This window comes from Myotis davidii, unplaced genomic scaffold (assembly GCF_000327345.1).
Source record: "Myotis davidii unplaced genomic scaffold, ASM32734v1 scaffold290, whole genome shotgun sequence".
In the NCBI taxonomy this organism is placed as follows: domain Eukaryota; kingdom Metazoa; phylum Chordata; class Mammalia; order Chiroptera; family Vespertilionidae; genus Myotis; species Myotis davidii.
In genome coordinates, this window is record NW_006285049.1 from 14,150 (window position 1) to 25,413 (window position 11,264).

The window sequence follows — 11,264 nt, forward strand, 5'->3', positions numbered from 1 at the left end:
TTCCTGGACTTGTAAGTCTATTTCTTTCACCAGGTAGGGGAAGTTTTCTGTCATTATTTCTTCAAATAGGTTTGTTTTCAATATCTTGCTCTCTCTCTTCTAGCACCCCCATAATTCGGATGTTGGTATGCTTGAAGCTGTCCCAGAGGCTCCTTTCACTATCTTCCTATTTTTGGATTCTTTTTTCATTTTGTTTTTCTGGTTGGGTGTTTTTTGCTTCTTCGTATTTCAAATCTTTGACTTGATTCTTGGGATCCTCTAGTCTGCTGCTGGATTCCTGCATATTATTCTTTATTTCAGACAATCTATGCTAAATTTCTAATTGGTCCTTTTTCATATCCTTAAGGGTCACACTAAATTTCTCGGAGGTTTCTAGACAATTCTTGAGTAACCTTATAACCGTAGTTTTGAACTCTATATCCAGTAGTTTGCTTTCCTCCATTTCTGTCATTTGTCACCTGTTTCTTTGTCTCCACATTTTGGCTGCTTCCCTGTGTTGATAGAGTGGCTTTGTGTGCTAGGTGTCCTATAGGGCCCAGTGGCTCAGCCTCCCTAGTCACTGGAGGTGGACACTCTTGGTGCACCCCTTTGTGGGCTGTGTGCATAGTCTTGTTATAGTTAAGCCTTGATTGCTGTTGGTATCATTGGGAGGAATTGACCTCCAGACCAATTGGCTATGAGGACCAGTTTTGTCTACAATGGGAGAACTTCTGTGCTGCAAACACCTTTTGGGGGCAGGACTTGTTTCAGTAGGGCTCTGGTGCTCACTGAGTCTGCCCCCTGAGTGTGTCTCTTATGGATCTGAAGAGTTATAATCTGGTGTGGTCTCACTCTCACCATTGGGCACACTGGCTCTTGGATCTCCAAGCAGGTGTAAAGTCAACCACTGCCTGAGGCCACCCATCAGGAGCTACAGAGAGATCTTCAGATTCCTCCTCTTTGTTTGGGGTTTGGAGGTGCACAGATGAGGTGCAGCTGTGAAGCAATGCAGGCTGCTGATGAGCCTTAGGCCTTCTTTTGGAAGCTCTGGGGTTCTTTGACCCAGCTGCAGTTTGTTAGGTTTCAGATTGCAAAAGGCCGGGCCATTCATATGCAAAAGCCTCTGTGTACAGCTTGGGTGGGGTTGTAAATTGGGTGGGGTGGGGTCTCAGGGAATCATGGGCGGTGCAAACAGCAATGGTTGCTCATTGGCCCTGCCCTGTTAGGTCCCTGGGTCTCTGTGTCCCACAGCCCTGTGCAGGAACAATGATCACTGCAAACACCTCTGCAGAAAGCTCCGCCCTAGCTTTCTGGCCCGATGCCAGACAGTCCAGTTTCTCCCTGTATGAGTCTGGGTCTCCAGAGTTTCACCCAGAACTGGAGTTCAGAGCAGTTGGGAGTTTGTATTTCCCTCCCAATTGAAAAAGACAACAGCGTAGCCAGTTGCCAGCCCATTTTGCATGCCTCAATACCTCCACTCTTCCATACCTCTGTACCTCCTACCAGTCTAGATGCGCTTTTCTTTTTCCCTCTAGTTGTCGGACTTCCACTCAGCCAGCTTTCCTGTGGTTCTGGATGATATCTGTTTTGTCTTTTAGTTGTAGTTTTGATGTGGTTGTGTGAGGCAGCAAGTTCAGGTGTTTACCTATGCCACCATCTTGGTTCCTCCTTCTTTCAGTACTTTAAATATACCATCCCAATGCCTTCTGGCCTCCATTTTTTCTGATAAAGAGTCAGCTGTAGTTCTCCTGTATTTGATTAGTCTCTTTTGATTGTGATGAGTCATTTTTCTATATTTTGTGCCTTTATTTTATCTTGTTTATTTTAATTTTTTTCCATCACCACCTTTTTTACCCTTTTATCTATTTACTGGAGGCCCAGTGCATGAAATTTGTGCATGGGTGTGGGGGGCTTCCGCAGCCCAGCCTGCACCCTCTCCTAATCCAGGACTGCTGGCTCCTAACCGCTCGCCTGCCTATCTGCCTGATTGCCCCTAACCACTCACCTGCCTGCCTGATTGCTCCTAACTGCCTCTGCCTGCCTTATTGCCCCTAACCTCTCTGCCTGCCTGCATGATTGCCCCTAACCACATCTGCCTTGGCCCCCGCACCCAGGACGTGGGCTTCCCTCCCTCTGGCCTGGCCACAGGCACCAGGGACCCCGGGTGGCTTCACCTGGGCCCTGGCTTTGCCAGGAAGGATGTCCAGAATGACGTCTGGAAGGTGTCCAGTCTATCCAGTCTAATTAGCATATTACCCTTTTATTAGTATAGATTTTTTTTTACCACCTCTTTTTTCTTTAAAGATTCTCTCTTTGTATGGCTTTCAATGGTTTGACTATGATGTGTCTAGGTATGGATTATTTTGTGTTTGTCTACTTAAAATTTGCTGAGTTTTTGAATGTGTAAATTAATGTTTTTCATAAAATTTTGGATAATTTGCCCAGCTGGTATGGCTCAGTGGTTGAGTGTCAACCCATGAATCAAGAGGTCACAGTTCAATTACCAGTCAGGGCACATGCACGAGTTGTGGGTTCGATCCCCAGTGAGGGGTGGGCAGGAGGCAGCCAAACAATGATTTTCTGTCATCATTGATGTTCCCAACCTCTCTCCCTCTCTCTTCCTCTCTCTGAAATCAATAGAAACATATTAAAAAGAGAAACTTTCCCTCTGAAACTAGATCTCTAATATCTCTAGATATATATTTGGATGATTTGGCCATTATATGTATGTATATATGTATATGTATATATATTTGGATGATTTGGCCATTACTTCTTCAAATACCTTTTTAAAATTTATTTTTCTTTATTTAGTAAGGTATTACATATGTATCCTTATCCCCCCACTCATGCCCTCACACCCCTGGTGTCTGTGTCCATTGGTTATGCTTATACAAATACTTTTCTAAAAATATGTTTTTATTGAGAAAGAGGAAGGGAGAGGGATAGAGAAAAACACTGATGAGAGAGAAACATATCAGCTGCCTCCTGAATATCCCCTACTCAGTACTGAGCCCAAAACCTGGGCATGTGCCCTGACCAGGAATCCAACTGGTAACCTCTCAGTGCATGGGACAATACTCAATGATCAATCAACTGAGCCACACTGGCCAGGGCACTTCTTCAAATACTTTTAATGTACCTCCCCCTCTTGTTCTGGGCCTTCTATTATTTGTACATCAGTATGCTTAATGGTGTGTCACATGTCTCTGAGGCTTTGTTCATTTTTCTTTCTTCTTTCTTCTCCATGTTCTCAGATTAGACAACTTTTACTAATGTAGCATCAAGCTTTCTGGTTTTTCTTCTGTTAGTTCAAATCTACTTTGAGCCCTCTTGGCTAACTTTTCATTTTAGTTATTATACTATTCAGCTCTATTTTTTTCCACTTGGTTGTTCTAATTTCCATATCTTTATTGATATGTTGTATTTGATGAGCAATTATCATCATAATTGTCTTCTTCAGCTATCTGTTAATTTATTCTGACTTCCTTGGGCTTACCCATAGATAGGACACAACACAAAAGAAGAAATACAATCTCATCATTTGTGTTTTATGGTTTTTCTTCTTCTAGCATCTAGAAAAGCTCTATGGAAATCTTGGAAAGAAAGAGTTATAAAGAGACCTGCAACAGTCCATGCTTTAACACCAAATCAGATGATTGGTGATGAATTTGCAACAAATACAAAGGTTTCAGAAATTCAAGCCATGCTACAGGAACTCATAGATACTACAATGTTCAATAAATTGGAAAATAATGCTATTAACTATATAGCATCGACAATAGAAAACCTTTCTAAAGCGTTGAGTTCACTAAATAATGAAGCAAAAATTATTAACCTCCATCCTGAGATATGTTTAAGTGAGGAAAGTGGTAAAAAGCTCTCCCTGCAGATAATACAAGAGCTCAGTGAAGAAAATGAAAGGCTTCAGCGGAAACTTCAAGAAGCAGAAGAAAAATATGAGCACTTTATTAAATTCAAAGCATCGCCCACATCAACCGTGAAGGTGTTATATGAGTTTTCTCCAAAATCATCCATGGGCTTTAGCATGACTGATGAAGCAGCGAGTATGGACAATATTTTGATGAAAGAATTTGAAAATAGAATGGATGGGGCCCAAAGAAAGGAGACCCAAGGCTCAGTGTTAAAGTGGGACTCAGCAAGTTCACATACAGCCCAAGTTGAAATGACTCCAGATTTAATTGAACAGCAATTCCCTTTACTTGAAAAACCCCCCAAAATACCTTCCAAAGATATCACTGAAGATAAGATATCACTGAAGAAAGGTGACATCTATCAGAAAGGTTGGACTGATGAGTATCAATCACAGAAAAGGAAGATCACAAAAACCCCATATGAGTTTGAGACCTCTAGATCAGATCTGAGTAATCAGACAAGTAAACAAATAGTCTCAAAGACCAAAGTGGACTATGACTTAGATCTACAAGCACAGCGAAAGACGAGTCAAGAAATACAGCCCTTTTCTATAGCCAAATCAAAGCCATTCATTGAATCAAAAAGTCAACATGATCTTTCTAATTTCCCTTCTACTGACACAAAGAGCCAAGGTGGCAAAAGTGGAACAAGTAGTAAGTGGGAACGACTCAGGAAGTACAAAATTGCATATATACTTGAGAAATGCCAAGTTATTTCAGACCACAAAAAGAAATCCACCACTGAGTTAATGGCCAAAGAGAGTAAAAGTGTTTTGAGTTTCCAAGCAGTGCCATTTGGGTCAACCCAACCTGATAAATCCTCTGAGAAAGTACAAATAAAAGGAAAGGAACATCAAATCTCTTCAGAAATTACCACAAGCAAAGAAGGAAAAACTGAAGAGGAGGACACGTCAGTCTTTACCAAGAAGGACAAGTCTCAAGAACTTGTTGAATCACAATCTAAGACAACTAAAGAGACTTCAGAATCTTCTACAGTTCTAGGAAGTCCAGAGGGCAAAAGTGAACAGGCTAATCTAGATGAATTTCACAACGCCATAATGTCTTTCTTAAAAGAGAAAATTGATAACACAGAAAATCCTTTGGATAAAAAGATTGTGCTGGAAGAAGAGTTATTATTAAAAAAAGCAGAAGTTGAAAAATTAGGAATCATAAAGGCAAAAATGGAAGAATATTTCCAAAATGTGGCTAGAGCTGTGGCAAAAATCTTGAGAAAATACAAAGACATTAAAAAAGCAGGACAAATTAGAGAGCAACAAATGAAACAAACAAGAGTCTCATTTATGCCAGGACTACATTTACAGGAGCCAGTTAGTCCAACGTCTGAAATTAGCTCCTTACTCTCATCTGAGAGCATGGACCCAGTAGTACAAAATTTAACACAAGAGATCTTGACTGAAATAGATGCTCCAGTCGTCTCACTAGCAGACCATAAGGAGGAGGAAAAACAGAGGCAGGAGGAATATTTGCTAGAGGTTCAAGGAGAAAGTTTTAATATGAATCTTAAACACCAGTTGCAAGAAGAAAGAAATCTCTGGAAGATGAGCTATCAGAGGATACACAAGGATTTGCAAAAGCTCCAGCTGAAGGAAGGAGAGCAAGAGCAACAGAAGCAGGATCAGTGGCAGGAAGAAGTGTGGGAGCAATATCAAAAACAGAGGATGCAAACGCAGACTGAGCAAGATGAGAAGCAAAAGGGAATGGAAGAGGAAGAAGAGCAGAAGCAAAAGCAGCAGCACCTGGAAGCATGGAGGCAAAAAATGAAAGAGCAAGGAGTGTCCTTGGAGAAGGAGAAGGGACAGCAGATGGAGCAGCTTCAGAAGGAAGTGAAACATATGGAACTGGAAAGTAGCTGGAAGGAAGAGGAAGAGAAGCAGAAGCCAAAGAGAAAGGGAAGAGACGATGAAAGTCAGGGGCATAAGAAAGCAAAGGAGCAGTTGAAGATTAAGGAGGAAAGACCTGAAGAACTAGAAACTGTGTTAAGTTACAGTTCAATAAGATTGACTCCCAGGTGGAAGAACACATGGAAACGTGCATTACTGTTACGCACAAAAAAAGAGTTCCATGGGAATCTTGCTGATGAAAAGCGCTCCGAACTAGTCATTCCTCCCACCCCGACACAGTTTTCCTCACCTGAGCCCTTTTCTATTCCTGAACAGTTTCCTACAAAGTCCATTACTGTCATTCATGAGGAGGACCAGGACCAGGGCATCCCTCTCTCTCCTGAGCAGGCGCAGGCACTGGGCATCACTCTCACCCCTAGTCAAGCCCTGGCACAGGGAATCACTCTCACCCCTAGTCAAGCCCTGGCACAGGGAATCACTCTCACCCCTAGTCAAGCCCTGGCACAGGGAATCACACTCACCCCTAGTCAAGCCCTGGCACAGGGAATCACTCTCACCCCTAGTCAAGCCCTGGCACAGGGAATCACACTCACCCCTAGTCAAGCCCTGGCACAGGGAATCACTCTCACCCCTAGTCAAGCCCTGGCACAGGGAATCACACTCACCCCTAGTCAAGCCCTGGCACAGGGAATCACACTCACCCCTAGTCAAGCCCTGGCACAGGGAATCACACTCACCCCTAGTCAAGCCCTGGCACAGGGAATCACTCTCACCCCTAGTCAAGCCCTGGCACAGGGAATCACACTCACCCCTAGTCAAGCCCTGCAGACATCACTCTCACCTCTCAGCAGGCCCTGGCACAGGGCATCACTCTCACCCCTCAGCAGGCCCTGGCACCGGACATCACTCTCACCCCTCAGCAGGCCCTGGCACAGGCCATCACTCTCACCCCTAGTCAAGCCCTGGTACAGGACATCACTCTCACCCCTCAGCAGGCCCTGGCCCAGGGCATCACTCTCACCCCTCAGCAGGCCCTGGCACCGGGCATCACTCTCACCCCTCAGCAGGCCCTGGCACCGGGCATCACTCTCACCCCTCAGCAGGCCCTGGCACCGGGCATCACTCTCACCCCTCAGCAGGCCCTGGCACCGGGCATCACTCTCACCCCTCAGCAGGCCCTGGCACCGGGCATCACTCTCACCCCTCAGCAGGCCCTGGCACCGGGCATCACTCTCACCCCTCAGCAGGCCCTGGCACCGGGCATCACTCTCACCCCTCAGCAGGCCCTGGCACCGGGCATCACTCTCACCCCTCAGCAGGCCCTGGCACCGGACATCACTCTCACCCCTCAGCAGGTCCAGGCACAGGGCATCACTCTCACCCCTGAACAGGCCCAAGCACAGGGCATCCCTCTCTCTGCTCAGCAGGTCCAGGCACTGGGCATCTCTCTCACTCCTCAGCAGGCCCTGGCACCGGACATCACTCTCACCCCTCAGCAGGTCCAGGCACTGGGCATCACTCTCACCCCTGAACAGGTCCAGGCACAGGGCATCACTCTCACCCATGAGCAGTTCAAGGCACTGATGGTTACCCTCACTCTTGAAAAATCCCAGGGTTTGGGAGTCACACTCACACATGAACAAGTCCAAGCATTGAGAGCTCCTGTCATTCTCCAGCAAGAAGGGACATTGAGGGGCCATATTACTCCTATCCAGGGCCAGACTCTAAAGGCACCTGCCCAGGCACATGACACAATTCTTACCCCTGAGCAGAGCCAGGCAATGCAGATCCCTGTGACTACTCAACAGGCCCAGATACTTGGTGTCCCTATCACTCAAGGCCAGGATGAGGCATTGGGAGTTACTATCACACCACAGCAGGCACAGGCACAGGCACAGGCACGGGCACTGATGTTCACTCTTACTCCAGAGAACGCGCAGATTTGGGGTATCACACATACCAATGAACAAGCCCCGGCAGTGGGTATTACCCTCACCCCTGAGCAGAAACAAGTATTGGGGGTCCCACTTACCCTTGACCAGGCTCAGGCATTAGAGACCCCTCTCGCTGCAGAACAGGCCTGGAAATTGGGGATCGCTATCACTCCAGAAATGGCTCAGGAAGTATCACACACTCTTTTTCTTAAGCAGGGCAAAGCATTGGGGGTCGAACAGGCTCAGTCATTTGGCACTCCTTTAACTCTGAATCAGGCCCAGGCATTGCGAATCCCAAATGCCTGGTTATCAATTATCACTCGTAGGCATGAACAGTCTTTGGGGGCCCCTCTCACCTCAGATAAAGCCCATGTCTTAGGATCTCCCCTTACCCGTGAGCAAGTTCAACCTTGGGGAGCTCCCTTCACCCCAGGACAGGCCCAGCCCATGGGTATTACTCACATGTCTAAGCAGAGCCTAGAACCCAGAGCTCCTCCCATTAATGAGCAGTTTTCACAAATCTGGGCTGGTCCTTCTTCAGGACATACCCAGGAAGTTGGGATCTTTTCCATTCCTGATAAATCCATCAAACCAAGTGCTCCTCACATGCCTAAGCTGTCCACCAGGTTGGCCCCTTCCACTCTGAAACCATTTCAAGAATCAAAGACTCCTCTCCTTTCTGGGCAATCCACTACATCAAGAGCTAGCTGGCCCTTGGTACCGTTTGCTCTTATTGATGAGAGGACCCCTGGGTCTAAGGTCTCTTCTACTTCTTTGCAGGCATCAGGGTTTCCTTTGACCCAAGCCCCATTTGTCTCTGGGAAATCCCGAGGGAAGGGGAGCTTCCTTAGGGAGCTTCCTTCCTCTAAACAGACACTGGTTTCTAAGGGTCAGGTCACCCCTGTGAAGTTCCTAGCACCACAGGTCCCTCCTACCCCTGGGAAGCTTTCAGTATCTGGGACCCCTCCCACTCTAGGGCAGCCCCTTACACGGGATTCCCCTCTTAGCCCTAGGCAGATCCTCATACCTAGGGACTCTCTGACGCCCCAGTCACCCCTGATATCAAAGCTTCCTCTTGCCTCCAGGCAATCTCTTATATCTGGAATTCCACCTGCCTCTTCACAGATTCCCAGTCTCTGGGCTCCTCTCTTTCCTGGGAAGCCTTTGATTCCTGGGGCCCCTTCTGTCCCTGGGGAACTCATGGAATCTGGTCTCTCCACCTTCTCTGAGCAGCCCCAGGCATTTCAGCTCCCTACCACCTGTGAGCAATCTCCCTATCTACAAGCCCCTTCTACCCTTGGGGAGCTTCCGGCACCACAGACCTTTCCTGGGCAAGCTTTCCCACTACGGATCTCTCCCACCCCTGGGCACCCCCCACCACCACGGGCCCCCTCAACCCCTGCAAAGCCCCCAAAAGATTTGTCTCTGAAATCTAAATCAGCATTGGTCCATCCCGGTGCTCCAAGTTTCAAGGTACCACAAGCCCCTTTCACCACTAAGAAGTTCCAAACATCAGAGGTCTCTGATACTTCTGAAGAAATCCAGGAACTCCGAGATTCTTTTACTATGGAACAAGTTAGGACATTTCAGCCCTATCTCACCAAGTATAGGACACCAGTATCACAAACTCCTTACATTGGTAAGGGGGACCTGCCCCCTCTCATGAAGCCTATAACATCACTGCCTCCTCTTACTACTCAACTACCCAAAACATCACAGATTTCACCTTCCGAATGGGACTGGAAATCCCGATTTCCCCCTATCAGTAAGCCCTGCGTACTGACTTCAGTTTCAGGTACCAAGAAACTCAAAATGATGATACCCGATTCCTCTTTCCAAGAGCTCAAAGAGCAGAGGTATTTTGTTGATGTGAAGGCTCAAAGGAAGAACCTGGTACTCTTAAATCAGACCACAGAAACTTCTGGACACCCTTCAGAGCTACATACAACAGCTAGAAATCTCATAATTGAGACACTTCATACAGACACAGTTCGACTGGGATACCTATTCCGCAAGTACATTGCCTATAGGCTGATCCAGCGTGCAAGGTAGATGTAACTATTACACATTGATTTCTGGTTTAGCTCTGATTTCAAATATGCTCCCACGTTGCCCTATAAGTATATTCATATTTATCAGATCAGTTGTTCTAAAAGATTCTCTTATGGTAGGTCTATGGGATGGAAGCCTATTTAAGATAGCAAAAGGAGATATTTTTTAGAAAATAAATATCATATAATATGATCTATTTCATATGCCAAGGTAAATTTTGTGGATAATGACTGATCCCCATAATAATAATATCTACTTCAAAAGTTTAGAGATGTTTCCAGTTATTCTGAATTTTTTACATCATCTTGGGCTCACCAGAAGATGTATGATTCCTAAAATGGGAGATGGCAGATTATGTACAAGGTGTTGCCATGGCAACTTGACTGCTGGAGTGACCTGAAAGAAACAGATCCTCATCCTGATTTTTAAAAATTGCAAATAGCTCTAACCGGTTTGGCTCAGTGGATAGAGCGTCGGCCTACAGACTGAAAGGTCCCAGGTTCGATTCCAGTCCAGGGGATGTATCTTGGTTGTGGGCACAATCCCAGTAGGAGGTGTGCACGAGGCAGCTGATCGAAGTTTCTTTCTCATCAATGTTTCTAACTCTCTATCCCTCTCCCTTCCTCTCTCTAAAAAAATCAATAAAATATATATTTAAAAAAATTGAACCGCTTTCTTACACTTTACACCAAACAGCTGTTGCCCTTAAAACCCCTCTTCAGCCCGACTGATGAGTCACTTCTATTCCATGTTATTTATTGCAGTTTTATTTTCATGATGTTGAGTCTTTGTCAACTGACCTGACATCCTTAGCATTTGTGTTTTGAGGTTATGAACCTATTATTTTGGGGAAACTTTTTAACCTTAAATTACAAGAAGCTAAACTAAAACCTATAATAGAAGAGGTTATCATTAAATATAGGAAGAACTATGTTATTTATTCACCACATGTTTACTGAATGCCTCCAATGTGCCAAGCATTGTTTTAGTTGCTAGGGATATAGCAGTGAATAAAACGAAGTACCCTGTTCTCAATAAATTTACATTTTTGAGGACAGAATTCATTTGATAACTAAGGATTGAAATAACAAGGTGCAAAAGAAAGACTTATTCAAGATATAATCAGAACTTTTAATTTCAAAGCTTAAATTGAGATTTGTTGGAAAATGGTTTACTCTATATTTGTCTTTAGTTTGTTCTTTCCAAACTGAATATTCCTAGTTTTTAAAAATCTATTTGAGAATTTTAAATAACATGTTCCTGGTCAATCTCCAGTTCTCTTATGTCTTTTTTCCTTAGTTTTATTTAAATTTTAAAAAATAAGTGGCATTCACCTGGTACAATATTTTAAAAGTTCAAATGAGATAAAGAGAAGTCTCCCTAATAATCCTATCCTAGCCTTTAGGCCTCTTCCCCAGGGCTACTAATGCATATGCATAACATTTTCTGCATATGTAGAAAACTACTATGCTCTTTTATCCCCCCCCCTTTTTTTTAACCTT

At 44.9% G+C, this 11,264-nt stretch overlaps 1 protein-coding gene across 1 annotated transcript in view; it reads left to right on the top strand.

Moving 5' to 3' along the window:
- Positions 1–11,264, top strand: part of FAM186A (family with sequence similarity 186 member A) — a gene marked incomplete at its 5' end in the record, with an annotated part of 29,431 nt that overhangs the window by 6,619 nt on the left and 11,548 nt on the right. Inside the window, 4 exons of the mRNA XM_015558550.1 lie at positions 3,552–6,572; positions 6,605–8,124; positions 8,350–8,687; positions 8,796–9,758. Of these exons, the coding sequence (XP_015414036.1) occupies positions 3,552–6,572; positions 6,605–8,124; positions 8,350–8,687; positions 8,796–9,758 (5,842 nt within the window). The remainder of the gene's footprint in view (positions 1–3,551; positions 6,573–6,604; positions 8,125–8,349; positions 8,688–8,795; positions 9,759–11,264) is intronic.